This window comes from Sapajus apella, unplaced genomic scaffold (genome assembly GCF_009761245.1).
Source record: "Sapajus apella isolate SASKATOON/1434 unplaced genomic scaffold, GSC_monkey_1.0 scaffold85, whole genome shotgun sequence".
Lineage (NCBI taxonomy): Eukaryota > Metazoa > Chordata > Mammalia > Primates > Cebidae > Sapajus > Sapajus apella.
The window spans coordinates 2,113,969-2,135,061 of NW_022437025.1; the positions used below are offsets into that span (position 1 = coordinate 2,113,969).

The window sequence follows — 21,093 nt, forward strand, 5'->3', positions numbered from 1 at the left end:
GCAAGGGAAAGAATTCACAGAGTGGTGCCCAATCTGCAGGCAGGGGGACCCAGGGCACTGGAGTGGGGAGGCTTGGTGGGAGGACCCCTGCAGCCCAGGCTGGAGGTCGGGATGGGCATCATGGGACACAGTTGAGCCAGTTTGGACAGGAGGAAGTGGGAGCTGTGCAGGCAACGCCTCCCAGAAATGTTGCTGATGAGGCAAAGTCTGAGTGGGAGGAGCGTGACAGAGACGACAGAAAGAGACAGAGAGACAGAGAGACAAAGAGAGAAACAGAGAGACACAAAGACAGACAGAGACAGAGTGACAGAGAGATAGAGACAGAGAGACAGAGAGAGAAACAGAGAGAGAGACACAGAGACAGATAGAGACAGAGACAAACAGAGACAGAGAGACAGAGACAGAGAGACACAGAGAGAGCATGCAGAATGACACAAGCTGAGGGGTGGGAATGCAGGGCTGAGGGGAGGATTTTTTATTTTGTTTTGTTTTAAAATGGGAGGAACTTGATATTTATAGACTGCAAGGAGGAACTCCGAGGAGACAGCATGGAAGATGCCAGAAAGACAAGGGGCTCCTTTACAGAAAGAGATCCCTGGAGGGCAGGAGGGGTGCACTGCAGAGCCCTGGAGGCTGCTCTAGAAACCCACTTTCCCAGTGACTCCTGGGGAGTTTCTTGGGCCACAAATTAATTCTCCATGTGATTTGGAATTGCCAACCATAGCTATTTGTTGGAAGGGTGTTTAGGGGACCACAAAAGTCATAAAAACATGAAGTAAAAATTGCAATAGTATCAGCCCCAGAGTACAAATGGCAAGCACAATAGGTTTAACTATGCAGACATGGAAAGTTTTCTTCACCTTGCCTTGGGAATTTAAGCAAGCAAGTATGTTACACTTATTTCTAGGATCAACTTTCTTTTCAGCAGTCAAAATCATTTGGGGTTTCAGTAGGGTCAAAAGATAACTGGGGCCCAGGAATTAATCCTCCCTGAGAAAGCTCATGAGGATATCATGGACTAAACAGACCTCAGGAAGGGCTGTGAGGATCAAGTGTTTTGCTGTTCTCTTTTTCTCCTTCCTGTGGAAGCGGTTTTCTCCTAGTAATATTAAAAAATATTTTATGTTTTGGACAATATCTTTTCAGTCTATTTTTAAACTTTAGAAGTAATAGTCAGATGTTAAAGATGATTTGTTTTAGATATGTTTTCCATGAATTTTGTGGGACTCTATAATGCAAGCAATGGAGAATGGGGGCTGTTTTGAAGCAGGAGAGTGAATTCTCAGATGTGTGTTAGAAGTATAATTCTGCAAAACCAAAAATTACAAAAGGTGGCAAGAGATAAGATACAGACCACTCTTGCAGCATGCGGGTGAGGAGGAGAGAGGTGGGCACAGAGAGCTGCAGGAGCTGGCAGAGCCTGCGGCCTGATGACTCGCCAGATGGTGACGGAGACTCTGGGGCTTCTAGCTGAGCAAAGAGTGGCATTGCTTCCTGTTCTTCCTACTAATCCTTCCTATTAAGTAGAAGATAGTAGGGTTGGGAAAGAGTTTATTTTTCATCCTGTTGACATACATGTGACAAAGGTGAGAACTCAGTCCCCTAACTCAAGAGCAGGTTTGGGTCAGCATAAGCCCAAAGGAGGTGACAGAGTTCATTCACCAAGGTGGCCACGTGGAGAGGGCCTTCAGAGTGGGGAGGAATGGGGGCCACAAGGGCTGGCAGCGGAGCCTGGGATTGATGGTGTGTCAGAAAGGGCCTCAGGACAAGAGAAGGGGTTGTGAGCTCCTAAGGTTCAGCAGGCCAGTGGCATAACCGTTGTTATTCTGGAAAGATCCCCATGAGGCTGGTGTGCGCGGGGCTGACCTGGCCAGGGACTAGGAAAGGAGGAAGGAGCAATGTGAGAAGGCCCTGTGGCGATTAGCCCAGATGATTCCAGCACCTAATTTGAGTGGCCATAATCCCAGCAAAAATGTGGTGGGAAGGGATACGGGGGCTCAGGGCCCACTTCCCAGAGGAGGCTTGCTTGAGCTGGTGAATGCAGGGGGCGGATGGGAGTGGGGGCTGAAGCCAGTGCAGGGGCTGTCGGGAATGAGCTGAAGGACAAAAAGCGGTGTTTGGGTTTAATCTGGAGGCCATGGGGACCCAGGGGAGGACTTTAGGGAGGCGGACAAGGAAAAATTTGAGGCCATTCTGGCTGCCAAGAACTGGGTGGGCAGGAGGCTGCAGGCAGGTGTCCTACTTGGAGGGGGACTTGCTGTAACCCAGCAAGCACGAAGATGGAAAACAGAGACGGAATCTGCTGGGAGAATCAAGGGCTTCCCAAAGGACGGGGGTCCTGTTCCAGGTATCCCACCCTCCAGCCTGGTGAGCAGGAGGAGGGCTGCTTCTCCAAATCTCAGTGTGCCACCTGTGAGAAGGGCCCAGCATGAGGATACCAGGCACCAGTCATACAAGGAACTGGGCACAGCCCCTGGCATCCACATGCTTTCGATGGAATACAGTGGTGGTGGTGATCCCAAATCATAACATTTGGGATTCAAATGTCCACATTTACATGAATGCCTAAATCACGGTGGCTCTGAGGCCCCAGCCACATTCCCAGGAGGAACTGCTTTCTTTCCTGTGGTGTCCCCACTAATGGCCTCCAGGACTCCCGGGGTCCACACAGGTTCAAGGATCCAGACTGCTGCTGGGGGCTGTGAAAGCTCAGATTCCTTCCTGAGGCCCGGGCAGGTACCCTCCATGGCCACCTCACAACCTGCTGGCGGGTCCCACTGGGCCGTCTCCAGTACATAGCTGCCATGTGCAGTGTGGTGGCCCCATTCTCTCAGGAGCCCCCGTAGGACCTCCCAGCTCCAACTTCTCTCCAGAACTGAAGGTGGGTATTTCCTCTCTCAGCTGCCTGTTGCTGGGGCCCCCAGGACTCCTCCCTCTGCACCAGGGTACCTGGGCCCATGCCCCCAACCCCAGCCTTCGAAGATCAGAGGGCCCTGCTTCCAGGGGGTTCCAATAGGCCTCAGGGTCGAAGAGCGGGCAGCCAGCCCGACTTGCTTGGGTGAAAGCAAGGCCTCTCTTCCCCCACTGCACAAGGCTCACCACCTCACAACAGCCCCCACAATGGGCACGACAGGAACCTGTGCCTCCATGGTCACTACCGGCACAAGGAGACAGCTGGCCATGCCATCTCGCTGCACCTCAGCACGGCACGTCCCCACAGCAGGAGGCAGAAGCCATGGCCAGGCAGTTCTGGGAACAGGTGCAGGAGGATTCTCATGGTGCAGCTCTGAAAGCCACTGGCCTCTGCACAGAGGACTCCTGGCTAGCATGGAGCATCCCAAGGGGTGGGCTGTCCTTGGCCAGCAGGGCCCCAGCACAAGGGCCAGAGGCAAAGTCCCAGGGCCTCTGAGACAAGAGCAAGTGGTTGGCCAACAGGCCCATGGGGGCTGCTGCCTCGATCCCGGTTTCTCCCAGCGCCAGGTGCCCCAGCATCCAGACAGGCAGTTGTGATGGTGGGCCTGGTATGGTTGGTGGCAAGGGATGCCGTGCTCCATCAGGCCTCCCAGAAAGGAGGCTGTGGCAGGCCATCGAGGGCCACAACTGAAAGGCACACAGCGTGGTGCCATTGGGCCAGGCTCTCTGCTGGAGGCCGAGGGCAGGGAGTGGAGCACGGTGACAGTGACAATCACAGAAAGAGCCAGAGCCAGCAGAGTGAGGTATAAAAATCTGTATTTATATTACAATGACATAAGGACACAGCGTGGCCCACAAGGTGGACAGCTGGGCGGGGGTCCCCTTTCCCTCTCCAGAACACGCCCCCTCACTGGCACCAGGCCCTCGTGTGGCCCCCAACTCTGGCACGGAACCTGTCCTAGTGCCCGACGTGGGCCTGGGGCCACCTTGCTGGCCCAGGGTCAGGGTCCGCTGTGCAGGCAGTGGGGAGAGGATCCCAGGTTCGCTGACAGACGGAGGCAGGGCACAGGGGAACCCACCTCACCCTTCGGATGGCATGGGCCGGGGCAGACAGGAGATCGGGGCCCCCAGAGCCAAAGGTTGGAGCAGGGCTCCACTGGCCAGGGTCGCAGGCCCAAGCACTGTGCCCCTAAGATGGGGTCTGCAGAGGCGAAGCTTTGCTGCGGCTTCTCCCACTCTGTGAGGATGGTGGGGCCCTGGCATGTGGTTTGCGGGGGCTGCCTCCCAGTAAGGCTGGGGACCCAGCCCTTGGCCTAGGTGCTCAGCGGCCGAGAGCACCAGTGTGGGCTGGGAGGGCACAAGCAGAGACTCGGGTATCCCAGGGCTGTTCTGCTCTCGTCTGCTCTCTATAGACACGGTGATAGCCTCTTGGTCCCTGGAGCCACCAGGGATGGCAACCTAGGCCCCTGGCAGTGAGCTGTGGGAGGTCTGAGCATGTGGGTGACTCCTAGCACCAGCCCCCACCCAGTGGGCCACCCCTCACCCACCTGCTGGTGGCAGGGAGGGGCAGCTGAACAGCACCCCGGTGGCTGTGAGACTGCCTCCCAGTCCACGTGGGAACCACAGCCTGAAAAGCCATGGGCTGAGCTGCCGGGAGGGTTGGCTGAGGGGCCACCGCTGGTCACTGGTGGATTCTGCTGGTCAGAGATGAGAGCAGAAGCCCCCCGGCCGCCCCAGGCACCAGACGGTGGGGCAGGGAGCTGGTGCTTCAGGAATTCAGGGCAGGGATGCAACCACCTCAGGGCCCTGGAGTGCTGGCTTGGAAAGCAAGCTCTTAAACATGGCCCGCCTTGCTCAGAGGTGCAGGGGTGTTTGAAATGAAGGCTGGGGGGACAGCTCAGGCAGGCAGGGGAAGCTTTCTGGGCACCAGTGGGCCTGGAAGAAGCTGCAGACCGGCTTCCTCACCACCACCCGCAGGGCGTGTGGATGGCCCTCGGCTCCAGGCAACCCGCCCCCTACAGCCTGTAGGGCAGGTTCTGTGCCAGAGCTGTTTCCAGGGACCCCTTTCTGCCACAACAGGCCCCCCACCCTGGGGCATCTGTGCATATGACTGAAAATAGACATGAATTTTCCCCGCGATACGGAAATTGGTAAAGATGCAGCAGAGGCGTGCTGAGGGCCGGCCCCATCAGGGACAGAGACTATAGGAAGGAAAGGCTGGGGCAAGCCTCCCGGTGCCAGGCCTGCACCACCGCTGAGCACAGTCCTCACTGGCTGCCAGCGTCTGAAACCTGGCGCTCTCGCCTAGGCCAGGAAGTGGGGGTCTCGAGGCAGGTGAAGGCGAGAATCCACCTCTTTAGGGAGCAAGCAGGCCCCTGCCAGCCACTGGGGAAGGCAACACTAGGGGTCAGGTCACAGCCCCTCTGTGCCACCCCCAGGAAGCCCTGGCTGGCAGGAGGGGCTGCCCACAGGGGATGGGAGGACGGCACTGGCTGGGCAGGCCTGGGGCACCCTGAGCCACGAGGGACATGCTGGTGGGAAGGGCAAGGCCAGACACAAGACACAAGGCACACTTTGACAACATGACAGAGGGACAGGTCCCTGAGACGCTGGGTGGCTCCCACCCCTCGGCAAACAAGGACACAACAACGGCTAGGAAAATAGAGTACAAAAATCTGGTTCTGGGAACAGGCAGCACACGGACACCCCTGGCTGAGTCTTCACGCTTTCTTCTTTTTGAAAATGCTTCTGTTTTTTGGGAAAGCCTCTCTGCCAGCTGAGGCTGCTGCAGCAGAGCTCATAAGGACCCATTTCCTAAGGAAGCTCCGGAGCCCTCACCGGGCTGCGGGGCAGTGCAGCATTTTACTTTTTTGCTTTTTGTTTAAAAAAGGGAGATGAAAAAGCCCCCGAGGACCCAGTGGCTACAACTCTAGCTCACCCCAGCCCCAGCCAGGGAGAGAAGTCCCTCTCCTGTGCACAGGCACGACTGCTGGGTGGGCGCAGGTCAGCCGGAGCTGGAGGGGAAGCGGGCACAGCCCAGGGGCTGCTGTTTGCCAGATGACCCCTGAAGGCCATCATCCCCAGAACATGTGACCTCGGGGCGCCCAGGTGTGTCTGCGTATGTGAGCGTGTACACGGGTGCGTGTGCCTAGGTGCGTGCGTGTGCGTGTCTGACAGTCCTACCAGAGCAGATGCTGCCCAGCAGGGAGAGCCCAGCCCTTGGCCCTGACACCTTCGAGGTGGGAAGGACCCTGACCACCCACCTGCCCCAGGTGCTCACCCAAGTCCCGCCCTTCATGGATCCCTTGTCCACGCCAGGAGCCTACGTGGACTGACAGGGAGGTGAACAGACAGACGGACGGACAGCCAGCCTTGCCTTCCTTACTTCTCAGTCCACTCCTTTCTCCTGGGGTCCAGGGTTGGGGGTCTGAGCTCCCTGTGGTGGTCATTAAGCTTCCTCACACGGCGCCCGCCGAGGTTTGCAGCAATGACATTTAATACTTCTGGAATGATTAGGAATCTGAGAACAGACCGTGGGCGGCTATGCTGACCAGGGCTCCGGGCGTGGGAGCTGGGCCCTGCCTCCTTGCAGGGGACCCTGCCCAGCTGGGAGGGGCAGGTGGCTCAGCAGGCCCTGACCAGCAAGCGGACAGTGCCAGGCAGCCCAGGCGACAGTTGGAGCTTCCAGAATGGCACAGCAGTGGGCCTGTGGAGAGGCTGGCGTCAACTGAAGGAGAACTGGAGGGCTGACACGCGTGGCTGGCGGGCAGGCAGGCCAAGCAGCAGAGGGCACAGGCCTACGAGAGGGCGGGGCGGCCCAGCCGCCGGCAGTGGGGCCCGAAGCCGCTGTCGCTGCTGCTGCCACTCTGGAGGCTGTAGTGGTCGTCTGCGTCACTGCTGCTGCCAACACTGTCCAGCTCACCAGGGCCAAACTCCATGCCCTCTATGTCCACCTCTGGAGAGAACAGAGCGGGGATGGGGTCAGACCACGTGGTGGGTACCGGCCCATCTCTCTCTCTTCTGGAAACGGAAGCTCTGGGCAGAGGAGCAGAAGTGCAGAGGGTGTAGTCTGGGAACGAGGGCAGCAGATGCCAGGAGGGCTCTGACTAAGAACCCAGCCTCAGAAGCACCAGCCCTCCGTGGTCGCCTCGGCCTCTGCCTCCCACCCTCCCCATCCAGTCCCTCTGCACTCGGACGGTGATGCACACACACACGACTACAGCAGGGAGCTGGGAGGGGCCTCCTTTCCACCCAGGGAGCTGCGCCACTGCGTGCCCAGAGGCCCCGGCGAGGCTGCCCCACGCCCCACCTTGCTCTGAGTCGTCTGTGGAGACGGCAGAGCCCGTGCTATCCGTGCGCACACGCTCCACGCTCTGCACCGACAGCTGCTCCAGGCGCCGTTTCAGAAAGCGATGCTCCTGCTGCAGCTGCTCCTTGATGCTCAGTGCCCGGCGGTCCTGCTCCTCCAGTTTCTGGGGGCGAAGGGGGCTGTGAGCCCACAGCAAAAAGGGGTGTCCCCCACCCCTGCAAGGTGCCCCCTCCCTGACAAGGCCTAGCCAGGCTAAGGGCTATAGGGTGCCCAGTCTCCACCAGTCCCACAGCCTGACATGGGTCCCTCCCTGCCCCAGCCAGGTGGTCACAGTCAGGTGACACCTCCCGGCCCTGTGGTTTCCATCTAGGCCCAGCTCTAAAACCCGCAGCCACCAGGCAGCCTTGGCCAAGCCGAGCCATGTGTGGCCGTGACACCCTGGGTTAGTCCATACGACTTGACCTTTGGCTGGCACCTTCTCCAGGACAGCTGCTTGCAGCAGGTCTCCTCACACACTCCCAGTCCTATTCTATGCCTGTCCCCGCAGCACCTGTGCCCTGCCCTCTCTGCCTTCCCAAGGGCCCAACGGAGACATTGGTTGCTCTGTGAGGGCCCCCAGGGCTCTGGCTATGCCCCTTTCAAAGCTCCTACTGCCTATGCAGGCAGAGAAGGTCCTCAGAGGGGGCAGAGACCTGCCCTGGTTGGCCCAAATGACACAAAGCCCCCAAACCAACAGAGCTGTCTAATGTCCTTTGGGAGGCTGCCCCAGGGAATTTCTCCCTGAGCCCAGACCCGCTGCCAGGCCCTGCTGCTGCCCCTACCTCCATCCTGGCACCACCACTAGACTGTCTACTTTCAGCCAGCCTCCCGATGATGGCACCAAGGGAGCCCCTGCCCCTCCTGAACCCCTCTCCCCTTCCAGCAGCTGCCCCTTCACAGCCCAGGGCCCCAGCGGACAACACATGCCCCACCTCCTCCTCTCCATCCCAGCGCACGCTGCTCTGCAGCCTCTTACGCTATCAGCACCCAACAAACCCAGCACAAGCCACGGAACCGCCTCGACCCTCGGCAGCTCCTGTCACTGCTCCTCCACCCCGGCGAAAACCACCATGCCCCTGCCAGATGGCTCCCCACCCACCTTCACGCCCTCTGATCCAAGGGCTGCCTACGGTCCCGTGAGCACCCCCAAGGCAGGCAGGGACACCGAGGCAGCCGGACAGGGCAGCAGGGAGGGCGAGGCCCGCTCACCTTGATGTGCACCTTGGCCCGCTTCAGAAGGCTCAGTGTGGTGTGGCGGGTGCTGTCAGGGCCCAGGGGCACCAGCTGCTTAAGCTGCTCCAGGTACAGCCTGAGTTTGGCTCGTCTGAAAGAGCCAGAGACAGAATCATCAGGCTGGGGTGGCAAAGCCCATGGGGCGAGAGGTCTGGGGCAGCCCCTGCACAGACCCAGCCCCCACCATCCACTGCTGCAGATGTGCTGAGGGTCCCTCTCGAGGACCCCTGCTAGCCTGGCTGCCAACTCCCCTGGCCCCCGGGAGCAGCCCAACTCCCACAGTCCCCTAGACGCCCGGCAGAAGTGCTCAGCTCACCATGGCCTGCAGAGCCTCAGCGCATCACCCAGGCACTGCCTAGGAGCCCCAGCTCACCCCTGGGCCATCCCCATGCCTGCCTTGGAGTCCACGTGCAGGGCGGGGTGGAGTGAGGTGAGGGGTCCTATTCAGGCTGCACCAGAGGCCTGAGGGACTCAGACAAGGTTTACATTTTTCCATCTCTTCACGTACAAAGTGCTGTCACTTCTGTGACCATGGAAACACGATCAGCCTAGGTCAAAGGAGGGCCAGGGGCCAGGCCCTTCCAACCCAAGTTTCGTATCCCCTTGGAAACGGCTTCATTCCAAATTCTGTCCCTGTACCCACAGATGAATCCACTTTTCACAAAACTGGAGCCGTGGCACTCGTGGTGCTTGCTTGTTCACACTCAAGGATACTTGCTCACATGCCACAATCCTCCAGGATGCATTCATCGGGTGCCTCGGGAGAGACCCCCGGCTTCATCCTAGGCCTGCCCCTGCGGAAACACCGCCTTCCTGCTGGCCTGCTTGTCTACTGGGGAGGCTGGTGGAGCTCACGAGGAGCTCCAGCTCACCCGGAGGCACCGACACAGCCTGGGACCCCGGCCACGCCTGTGTGCACCTGCCTGGCAGTGCAGGGCAGCAGGAGGTTTGGCACTGCCATGCTCATCCACAGACTCATCCATCTCGTGCAGGCTGCACAGGCTGCTTCCAAATACAGGACAGTCTGCTTTGGGTAAACCCTTGAGTGTAACTGCCAGGTCAAGGGGTAGGAACAATTTTTGTCTTTTGAAAACCTGCCACCCACTGGATGCCTGCACGTGTGCCTTTCCCCACACGGCACCAATGCTGAGCGCCCAGCCCTGGCATGTCTGCTCCTGCCACTCCCAAGCCCAGCAAATCTTGTCCGCCTGGGAGGAACGTGGGCAGGAACAGCCATTTTCTCTGGACAGAGGAGGAACCTGAAGAAGGAGGGGGCTGTGGGGTGCAGTGGTAACAGCCTCACTGGTCTGGAGGTCTGCCTGGAAGTGGCCTGAACGGGGCTGAGATCCTCAGCATCTCCTACTCTGCCTCCCGTGCGCAGGCACAGGGGAAGGGGTCCCAGGCGGCGGCTCCGTGACCACCCCAGTGCCTGGATCCTCAGCCTCCCACCTCCAACAGCAGAGAGCACCCTGTCTCCCCGCTCCCCAGGAACTGTACAGCCAAGAGGCCGAAGTGTGCTCCCTGCTCAGGGAGGGGTCCTTTCCTGGGGCGCACCGTCACTCTACTGCAGCCACCATCGGGACCAGGTTTGCAAGGGGGATGCTGCCAGAGGGATCCTCCCTGGTCCACTATAACAAGTGGCTTTCCAAGCCCCCAGGTAATGACATCAACACTACATGACCTCTGCAGAACAATTTAAAAATGCAAATCAACAAAAAGGAAAAAAACTACAAGTCCCCCAAATTCCACCACCCCAAAACAACTTCATTATCATTTTAGTGTGTGACAGGTGCACATCATGAATGTCAAGTGAAAAAATCAGGATACGGACCCACACGGGTGACAAGTGACCCAATTTTGTTTAAAAAACAAAAGAGCAGACGCACACAAGAGACGGACAGAACACAAGGAGGCACAGGGAGCGCGCGTCTCCAGGCGACGCGCCTGGCAATTTTATTTCTTTAGCTTTGTGCTTTTCTGTATTTTCCAGGTTTTCTAGGCTAAAAAAAACACACATTGCTGTGACAATCAGAAAAAGACACGTTTGCACAAGAAAGAAAAACACAGCTGAAAGACAAATAACAAGTAGAACAATCTTTGCAATACATATAAAAGACAAAACGGTTAGTATTCGTGATATGTTGAGCTCATACACATCAAAAATCAAAAGCAGAATGCCTCAACGTCACAGCGGGCGAAGGACACACACAGGAAAGCTGCGGAACACGAGGGCCAACCTAACCTAACGCCCGACTCCACCTCACCAGAGCCCGGAATGAGAGCTCAGACAAGGAGACACAGCTTTCACCCTCCTACGGGTTGAAGCGGGAAGGGGTGGCTCCCGCGCCAGCCAGCTCGAGGGGTCGCTGATGGTTTGCTGGTGGGAGAGCAGAAGGGGACACAGGTCTGGAGGGCCATCGCACAGTCAGCACTGACCACCAACAGCATCTCTACTTCTAGGGCCTTGGTCCTGCAAAACTATCCCCCCAGATACGCAAAGGCCCATGCTCACCATGGCTCACCGCAGCACCATCTGGAAATACCTGTGTTAACCAGAGGGTCATCGCTACGAACACAGGCGGCACAGCCAGGTGTCCTGTGCGGTCATCAGGGATGAGGGGGTGGAGAAGCGTGCCCTGACACAGGTGGACAGGACTTACGTACGTGGTGTCGGGTGAAAGATCAAGTGAGGAAATGGAGAACAAGGTCCCCTTCTTATCCGAGTCTCATCAGCATGTTAGTGCCCGCGGGGAGCGCGGAGGATGTGGCTCAGCCTCCGAGGGCCCGGGATGCGGTCTCTGGGGTGGGGCGCAGGGGAGGTCCATGAACAGACCGCTTTAGAAATCACGGCACACCTTTCTCAAGAGACAAACAGAAGCCATCTGACCACACACAGGCACCGTCCAAAACCCGCCTACAGGTCTGCCTGGCCCAGGAGGGCGGGTGCCAGGGCTGCAGGCCACAGAAGTTCCTGCCCTGGGCAGCAGGTGGCTGTGACAGGGCAGGCTGCGGCCAGGCCTGGAGCCAGCTCTGCCACTGGCTGGAGGTGGGACCCCGGGAAGATCCCCACAGCCCATGGCTGCACCGCCGTCCGCCGCTGCAGCGCCCTGGCCTCGCCAGCACCCACAGCTGTCTCTGGCCATTCCAAGAGGCTGTTAAAACCCTACTTCCTGAAGGAAACTGTGTGGGCAAGAGGCAGAACCTGCTTGCAGGACCAGGTCGCGATGGGCTGATACTGACAGCAGCCCCACCTCTGATGCAGCACCTCCCAGCCTCCCCAGAACCCCCACGCCTGGAGGAGGACCCAGGGCACTGAGAGGGCATGGCTCCACGCCAGCATCCCAGCCAACCAGAAAGCCTGGCTGTCGCTGACGGGGAGCCGGGGGTGGCCCAGCAGCCAGCGTGCCTCCCACTCCCTCTGTCTGCCTGTGCTTTCCACATGTCGCCAACAGAACTTCCCAAGCTCTGGGAAGGCCGCGTGAGGCTGGGCTGCGGGGGGCTCCTCGGCCTCCCAGGACCTGGACATGCTAGGGAATGTGGGGCAGGGGCTCAGCTGAGGACTCTGGACTGGCTTTTGGGATGAGCCCTGCCATCCAGGGGCTGCTGATGGCCAGTAAAGAAGGCTGGGACCTTCCCCCCAAACACACCAAGACCAGAGCCCGGAGCGGGTCCCGTGAGGTCAGCAGCCAAGAAGGTGAGGCCTCCACCGTCCCCTGGCCCCTGGGTCGGCAGCGGTGCACCGGCCTCAGACCTGCTGGAGCTGCCTCTCTACAAAGGAGGGAGGAAGACGAGCTGGGCTGGGCAGGCTTGGCTCAGAGCACCCACAAGGGGAAGTCCCACAGGCCCAGCCCAGTCCCCAGTAAGGAGACACCTCTGGGCAAAGTGCTGTCCAGGGCCTGCCTCCCGGGATGGCTGGGTGGCCAGCCAAGGGCTTCCTTCCTTCCTCAAGACAGCATGCGGCTCTTCCTGCAGCCAGGAGCAGCCGGGATCAGGGAGGCTGCGATCCGGCCCTAGCTCCAGGCCTGTGGGTTTGTGGGCTGTCCACACCTGCCTCTTGGCCAGCCAGAGACAGAGACCCCCTGCACGGGGTGAGAAAGCCCACAGAGACACCCCGGCTGTCCACCCATCCCTCTGTGTCTCAAACAGGCCCCATGAGGCCCAGGCTAAATGCAGCCTCTGGCAGGAAAGGGCAGAGGGCAAGGTCAGGTCAAGGGGCATCTGCAGGGGTCCAGGGCAGGTCCCTGTCCTCCCCCAAGGGCTGCCACACCCTTGCCACTCACCCACTCCAATGTCATTGCTCCTCAGCCTGTCCCCATTGGGGTACTGTCCTCCCAGGGACTGCCTCCAGGAAGCCTTCCCTGAATACCCCCATGTGCCTGCCCTGGCTCCTGGGTCCTGGGTCAAGGCTGGATTAGTCTTCCTAGGACTGGGAACAACTCCAGGCCTGTCAGGTTCTCGTGGGCCCTGTACCTGCCCCCACCTCTGTGGCCTCTAGGGAACCCCCAAACACACATGACCTGTCCAGGAAGTGAAGTTCCTCAGAGAACACAGCGTTCTGTCCCTGCCCAGCCGCCCACCCCAGCCAGTGGCCCGAATCCCAGGGGAGCGGAAGTTGGCGCTGCTGTAGGGTTGGACATGGGGGGAGGCAGAGACCTGGCCGAGCACCAAATCTTTCCAAAGCAGGCTGGGGGGGGGGGGGGGGTGAACCAGCACACAGAGCCGCCCCACCAGGAAGGCAGGAAAAAGCTGACCCATCTCACAGACGGGATCACGCGTCAGGAGGGCGATGGCCCAGCATCCCCCGGGGGCTCTGTCTGCCCCTGGTATGGGGCTCCTGCCTCTAGGGCCGCCTCTGCACTCACCCAGGGCTCCCGCTGGCAGCCCGAGGCCCCTGAGCTCACCTGCACCTCATCCCCACTGGCAGAGCTGGGCCCGCAGCCTGCGGGGATGAACACCCCGCAGCTTCACTCGTGGGCTCCCCTGAACCCTGCTCTGGGCCGGAGCTTCCCAGGAGGCCTGGGACTGGCGGCCCTCCAATCCCGGACAAGACTCTAGTGCAGCTCCCCGGAAGGCAGACCCCAGAATGCACAGGAGAGAGCACCAAACCCTCCCAACTGGAGCCCATCATCCCGAAAGCAAAGGGCCCTGACGGTTACACACCACAGGGCCCCTGTCCACATTCTCTGATCCCCACCTGGATGAGCTCCGGAAAGCAGGACCGGTCCCCCACCATCTCCTGCCTCTAGCACAGAGTGCCTGAAGCAGACCTCAGCCACCTCCTCCAAGCCTGATCCTTCCCAAGACTAGGGCACAGCCTGCCGCACAGCCAGCCATGCCAGGGACACGGGCAGGCTCAGCGCACCACGTACCCTCAGCACGGGACGGGCCAGGCGCTGAGCTCATGTAGGGGTTGGGGGGTCACTTACCTGTGCTTTTCTAGCTCGTTGTGTGAAGACCTGTTTGGGGAGACAGAGAGACAGAGCTCACTCCGCTGCCTGACCACCAGGGCACAGAGAGCAGCCCCCTCCACACAGCAGCAGCTGGCTGTGTCTGGTCCTGGAATGGCCCAGAACAGTGAGGGCTTGGGGAGGTGAGCAGCTGCCCACCCAGGGCGGGGGGAACCATGCACTGAGCCATGAGGACAGGGAGGCCCTGAGCTGCAGGAAGGTCCAGAGCACCCAGGGCCACCAGCCCACCTAGCAAGGCCCATGGGGACTCTGGCTGACGGAGGACCCAGGCCCACTTCCAGAGGCCCGGGGGAGGGCCAGGGAGCAGCAGAAGGTCCCGGCGCTGACCCACCCAGCCATCTGGCTTCTCTGCTCCCCAGTCCCTGAAGCCAGCTGTGTCCTTGGAGCCAAAGCAGCCCTGCACCTAGGACAGTCGGCAGGTGGGGATGCTGCCAAGAGACCAGGCCCTCAGGACGTGGGCGGTCCTGTCCTCACCCACCATCCTATCGGGCTCGCATACCTGTGTGACCACAACCCACATTACCAATGGGGCCAGGGACACAGCAGTCTCAGCCAGGTCAGCCCACGAGGGCCTCTGAGATGTGGATGCTTCCTGGGCCAGTGGCACGGGGGGACACTGAGGCCAGCCCTCCCACGTCCCTCGGGTACTGTGTGTCAGCGGACAGGCCGCCCTGGAGGCCCAGACTCAGCCTCTCTGGGGACAGTGGCCCCACCTGCTACACACCTGTCTGGCTCATTCAGACACAGGCACACAATTCCCAGCACTGCGGGGTGTACCATGCATCTGCCCTGGAGGACAATGAGGCAGGGGGACCTGGATCCAAGCTTCAGGCCACCTTCCCAGTCCAGGCAGGACCCCACAGGCCAGCCAGGGCTCCTGGGCCTCCTGGGATGCCGTTCACGGGTGGGCAGAGAGCTCAGGCCACCTCGGGGCACCTCCAGACCCAGCCCTGAGGCCTCTCCCTGCCCCTAGTTCCTGGTTCCTTCCAGAAGCTTCTGCTGACCCCTGAATGTTTCAGGAACTTGGGATCTGGCATCTCTTGTCCCCGCCACTCAGGGCAAGTGCCTGCCCTTCCCACCCGCTGCACCAACAGGCCCTGGGCCTCCCTGTGTGGCCTCAGCGGAGCCTCCAGACCCAGGTCTCAGGGTCCTGGAGAGCCTGCCGGTCACATGGGCTGGACCAGGAGCCCCAGAACCAGTGCCAGGGCCAGCCGGAGCCAGCAGAGGCCACAGCCATATGCTCCTCACTGGCCTCAGAGAGATGGGCCCCTGAGCCAGCCTCTCTGCTTCCCCAGAACAGGCAGGCCACAGGAATGAGCATGCTCTGTCCTCAGCCCAAACTGCAGCCTGGCCATGAGGGTCTGCCTGTCCACTGGCTCAGGAGGGAGGTCGGGGTCAGCAGGTACCCTTCAACGTAAAGAAACCTACCTGCCCTCCCCTTGAAGGGTGGCATGGGGCTGGACCCTACCCTGGAGGCAGGGGGCACTCCTCAGCAGTCAGGCACCCCCCCAACCCCCTGCAGCTCTTCCTGGGATGTTTGTGACATGGGTCCCAGGAGCACTCAGGAAAGGTGGGACTCATCCCCGCTGAGGCTGTGCCAAGTGCGTTCCCAGCACCCCTGTGACCCCAGGAGGCAGGCACACTTCTCATAGAATGGACCCCTGCAGGCTGGCCCCAGACCCTGCTGCCTCCCTCAATCCCAACACTGGCCACCTGCCACATTCCCTTACCCCCTGCCCCAGCCCCACTGTGCGTCCCCTCCCTCAACCTGGCAGGGCACGGAAGCCTCATGAGTGGGGACAAGTCAGGGGCTCGGAAACCCTCTGGCCCCTGCTCTGCCCAGCTCCTTGTCTGGGCTGGCTGAGGAAAGCCTCCAGTGCAGTGCTGCCCACCAAGGAAGGGGCCAAGCCTGCCAGCCCTGGGCTGCCTCAGGTCCCAGGAGAGCAGGGCTCGGCCCAGAGGAGCCAGGGGGAGACGCACCCCAGCTGGGGAGCCCTCTGCCTCCCTCACCAGTGCCCGCAAGGTCTCTGTCCCAGCAGAATGTGGACAGCTAGGAGCTCATCTCAGGAACAGGCATCATCAGAGGTGGGTGAGTGGCAGGCAAGTAACCAAACCTCTCCTTGCCTCAGTTTCCTTGGCCATAAATAGAGAGAAAAGTAACAGGCCGGGCATGGTGGCTCACTCCTGTAATCCCAGCACTTTGGGAGGCAGAGGTAGGTGGATCACAAGGTCAGGAGATTGAGACTATCCTGGCCAACACAGTGAAACTCCGTCTCTACTAAAAACAAAAAAATTAGCCAGGTGTGGTGGCACGCGCCCCTAGTCCCAGCTACTCAGGAGGCTGAGGCAGAAGAATCACTTGAACCCGGGCAGTGAAGGTTGCAGTGAGCCGAGATCAAGACACTACACTCGAGCCTGGCGACAGAGACTGCGGGGTGGGAGGAAGGACACCTCTATGAGCCTGGGATGAAGACAAAGTGGCCGCACGTGTGAAACGCTCAGCATAGTGGCAGTGTTTGTGCAGCCAGGACGCTGGCGGGCAGCTTTGGGCACTTCATGCTGGGGGAGCCCCAGGTCACACCCCGAAGTTCTCCATGGGTCACGGCCTTGGTTTGGTGAGAAGCAGCAGCAGGGGCCGGGCTTGCTCGAGGAGGCCTGAGGAAATGGTCACCTGGCCACACTCCTGTCCTTCCCTAAACTGTCCCCAACAGACCAAGGGGCTGGGACTCAGAGACAGGTTCCAGCCAAGGCAGCCAGAGACTCAACCAATTCCTCGCCAGGCTCAGGACGCCACAGAGATGGGTCCCTGAGCCAGCCTTTCCACTTCCCCAGAACAGGCAAGGCCACCGGAATGAGCCATGCCCTCTACCACGGGGCCCTGAAGTCCCCTGCAAACGCAGCTCCCAGCCTGCTCACACGGAAGGGTTAGACTAGGGTGGGCGCGGACAGGGCCAGGTGTGCCGTGGTCCTCAGCAGCCAGGAGGGTGGAAATCCCAGGGGAGCCCAGCCCAGGGTCCCCTCTCCGCGGACCTGCACGCACCCCAGCTTCAGGGCTTCTGCAGCCTAAACACGAGGCCAGGGTAGGAGTAACGACCTCATGGGGCCCTTGCCCTGCAGCCTGCCCCCTCCTCCCTAAATAAGCCTCCTGTCCTAAAGAAGGAGACCCCCGCACTGGTGGCTGGAGTTTCGGTGTATCAGGAGGCTGGGCAGGGGCGGTGGGCACCCTGGGGGGAGTGGGGCCCAGGACAGCGTCTCCACGCGCCTTCTCTGTCCAGGCTCCTGGGGGCGGGAGGAGGTCGGCCGAGCAGCAGAGCTCGGCTCTGGGAACAAGTCGGAAAAAGGCCGCCCACCCACCCGCACAGAGAAGGGCTTAGGGCCGGCAGCCCCGGGGGACCCTGGCTGAGCCTGTTTCCCCGGACCCACGGGGCACCGGCCAGCGCCCGCTGACAACTTTTAAACCGCCTGGAAAAGTCCAAAACAACTCGGGGGCCGGGAGCCGGCGCGGGAGCGGACCCCAGCGGCGGGCGCTGTACGCGTGGCACTGTTTACGCGAGCGGCCCGGGAGGCGCGGCCGCGGGAAGATGGCGACGGCGAGGGCGGGGCCGGCCGGGCGGGGCTGCGGCCGCGGCCTGCGCGCCTCCTCCTCCAGGCTGGCCGCCGGGGCGCGCGGCGGCGGCGGCGGCGGCGCCGACGAGGGCCGCGGGCCGGGAATCGGGGCCCCGGGACCACGCTCCGGGCGGGGGCGAGGGTTCGGGCCAGGCGGGGGCGGGCGCGGGGGGCGGTACCTGTTGTTCGGGGCCTTGCGCACCAGGCCGGCCGCCTTTGTTTTCTCCCTGGCGAAGTCGCCGTCGAAGGGCAGCACCGAGGCGTAGCCGTGCTCGGCCTCTGCGGGGACACGGCGCGGTCAGCGGCCCCCGCCCGGCCCGGCCCCTCCGCCCGCCCATCGCCGCGGGCGCACAATGGGGCGCGGGCGCTACCTCGCTCCCTGCGCTCCAGGTACTCGGCCGCCTCCAGCAGGATCAGCAGGGAGTTCAGCTCCATCCTCCTGCCCGCGCCCGCCCGCACGCCCCGGGACGGCGGCGGCCGCTGCCCGGCCCAGTCCGGCCGGCTCCGCTCGCCGCTCGCCCCGCGCGCCCCGCCGCCGCACTTCCAGACTCCGCGGACTCCGGCGCTCGGCCGCCACCCTCCGCCTCGGGCCCTCAAATTGACACATAAGGGCGAGCGGCGGCCCGCAGAGCCAATGGGAGGCGGCGCTCGGGCTCCGGGGGCGGGCAGCGGGCCGGGCCGGGGCCAATGGGGACAGGCCGAGCGCCTCGGGCGGGGCCGAGAATGTTGACAGATGCGGAGCTGGGCTGCGATAGGCCGGCCGCGCTAGTAACAATTTAGAAGCCCGAGCTTAGCAACAGCACGTGGTGGCCCGGCCCCCGCGCTAGCTGACTGGCGGCCGCCGTGCATGTTAAGTAGGCGCCGGGCGCCGATTGGCCAGAGCGGCCTATGTAAAGCAGGCCCGGCCGCCCAATGGCCGGTGGCGGGGCGTGCGGCCAATGAGGGCGCCGCGGCCGGACGCGTTGCCGAGAGGAAGCGCCGCGCGCGGGGGCCGCCCGCCGGCGTGAGGGCCCGTTAGGACGCCGGGGCGCCTGGGCGGCGCGGGCGCAGCGAGGCGCTCGGGGCGTGCGCCGGGCCGGCCGCCGGGTCTGAGCGCGGCGGAAGCAGCGGCTCCGCGTGGTACGGGGCCTCGCGCTGTGCCTGGCGGCGAACGGCTCCCCTCCCCGCCGGACGCAGAGTGGACCCCGGAGAGGCCGGGACTTCGGCCCTGAGCCCCAGGGCCAGGCCTCTGAGGGTGTCAGTGGGGAGACAGGCCCAGCGCGGGCGGGCTGGACGCCGGACTGCGGGGGGCCCAGGGCTGGGGAAGGGACACACACGGGCGGCCACAGCGGAGGCTCCCCGGAGCGGGGGTGGGGGGTGCGTCCTCTGTGTCTGGCCTGAGGGCTCCCAGGGGCAGGCACTGGGCGCCTGTGGCCACGGACGCTCTAGGGAGGGGAGTGAACGCTTCATCAAATCCCAGCGGGCGGGTCGCCCTAGTGACCCCTGACCCTAAGGCTGGCCCAGGAGGGGCAGGACTGGGGAGCGCAGACTGGCCCCGGCACCCCCAACCCTTTCGCTGATCTTTTTTTTTTTTTTTTTTTTTTTTTTAGATGGAGTCTCCCATTGTTGCCCAGGCTGGAGTGCTACGGCGCGATCTTGGCTCACTGCAACCTCTGCCTCCTGGGTTCAAGTGATTCTCCTGCCTCAGCCAACTTAGTAGCTGGGATGACAAGCCTGCACCACCACGCCCGGCTAATTTTTGTGTTTTTAGTAGAGACGGGTTTTCACCATGTTGGCCAGGCAGGTCTCGAACGCCTGGCCTCGTGGTGTGCCTGCCTCACCACCCAAAGTGCTGGGATTACAGGCGTCAGCCACCGCGCCCGGCCCCTCTCGCTGATTTTTGAGGTTGGCCTGGATGTGCCTAGGGCAGACCCTGCAGGCTGGAGCCCTGCAGAACTTCTCAGTGGGGCACAGGGGCTGTTGCGGAACTGAACAAAAATGATTAAAACCTCATGTGCATCTTGCTCTGTGTTTTGCATGCCCGACTACAGATCAGGATATGGGACTAGAGGTTCAGGGATTTGCTAGGGTCTCCCAGAAATCTCATCAGAATGAAGATTAGTGCTGCCACACACGACCCAGGGCTATAGGAATGCAGAAGCCAGAGCCTCCTGGCCTGGCTGGACCTGCTGGGTGTAAGCCTGTGACCTGCGCTTCAGAATTGTGTGTTCCCCTAGAGCCCCGCAGGACCCAGTGGGGAACTTGGACACTGGTCTGAGACAGCCCTGCATGGACATTGAAACAAGCCCTTTGATGGTAGCCAGACCCTTCCTGTTCCTGCACCACAGTCACTCCAGGGCCAGGGCAGAGCCCCTCACAAGAACTCAGCACCATGGCCCTCCACTTTAGTCTGTGGGCTGCCCAGAGCTGTGCATGTAAAGGTGTCCAAGTCTGGGGAGGAGCAGGGGTGTGTGTGGACTCAGGGGACCCCAGCTCTCCACTTCGTGGTTAGCATTTTGCAGAGTTGCTCCATCCAGCTCTGGCTGCTGGCTGGGTTGGTGCTGACACCTAAAGCGGACACTTGGCCTAGTATACGTGCACCTGCCGTCCAGAGTGCATGCCCTCTTCCTGCCATGGGGCGAGAGGTTTGTTCCGTGCGGCAGTGGGCAGCACAGGGGCGCAGGTGTGTCTATGGGGAGCACCTGCATGCTGCCTCAATTTTGGCCATTTCGGGAACCACCTCTGTCTCCCACCACACCGGGAAACAAGCACTTCCCTGGTGTCCCTGGGTTCAACCTTGCCTGGGAGTGTGGGCACCACTGCCTGGGGGAGCAGGAAGGAGTGGGGGTGGGTTCAACCTTGCCTGGGAGTGTGGGCACCACTGCCTGGGGGAGCAGGAAGGAGTGGGGGTGGGGAGGAGAAGGTTCGGGAGGCAGTGGATGACCAGGGGCTGAGGTGCAGCCAGGGAGGGGGTGCTGGAGGCATCAGCCAGCAGGGGCAGGAGGAGAGGAAGGGGAGGGAGCAGCCAGGTGAGGCCTGGAGGTGAGTTGCCCTGGCCCAGATGGCTCAGGTGGGCCTGGAGCCCTGCCAGGAGAGGTCTGGAGCCCCTGGGGGATGAGGGTGCTGGTCCCTCCTGTGGCTGGCAGGGTCTCTACACCCATGGGTCTCAACTTGTCCCTACCAAGAAGGGCAGAGGCACCTCAGATCAGTGCTGGCAGGCACCAATGCCCACGGAGTCCCAGGGCAGTTGAGGGGTGAGGAGGACGTGGCTCTGGTCAGCCAGTTGGACCCAAGCCCCGGCAGGGCATGGCCACGCCCCCTTCGTTATGGCAGGTCCACTGTAGGGCGTGGCATCTCCAGGGAGCCCTCCATGGGCTCAACCTGCTGAGGGAGGCTCCTGCCTAGCCCTGCCCTTCTCCAGAGCCAGGACCTGTCCAATGGGCACCACACCAGTGAAGGCCAAGAGGGAGGGGGCAGAATCTTCAGCCTGTTTCCCTGGGGAGTCCAGTCCCCCCACCCTACTCTGGGAGGACCTCTCTATCCCAC

At 61.7% G+C, this 21,093-nt stretch overlaps 1 protein-coding gene across 3 annotated transcripts; it reads right to left on the bottom strand.

Annotated features, from left to right (window-relative positions):
• Positions 1–3,712: 3,712 nt before the first annotated feature.
• On the bottom strand, positions 3,713–18,311 carry MXD4 (MAX dimerization protein 4). Of its 3 annotated transcripts, XM_032253959.1 has the most exons (7): positions 17,940–18,311; positions 17,748–17,847; positions 14,294–14,365; positions 13,921–13,950; positions 8,471–8,585; positions 7,223–7,385; positions 3,713–6,868 (listed from the first exon to the last, which is right to left on the bottom strand). In XM_032253959.1, the coding sequence occupies exons 1-7, from the start codon at positions 18,001–18,003 to the stop codon at positions 6,711–6,713; spliced, it is 702 nt and encodes a 233-aa protein (XP_032109850.1). In that variant the 5' UTR covers positions 18,004–18,311; the 3' UTR covers positions 3,713–6,710. The 3 variants fall into 3 exon arrangements, with proteins under 3 accessions (XP_032109850.1, XP_032109851.1, XP_032109852.1); XM_032253960.1 differs by lacking the exon at positions 14,294–14,365; XM_032253961.1 differs by lacking the exons at positions 3,713–6,868; positions 7,223–7,385; positions 8,471–8,585 and adding an exon at positions 10,408–12,262.
• Positions 18,312–21,093: the final 2,782 nt, after the last annotated feature.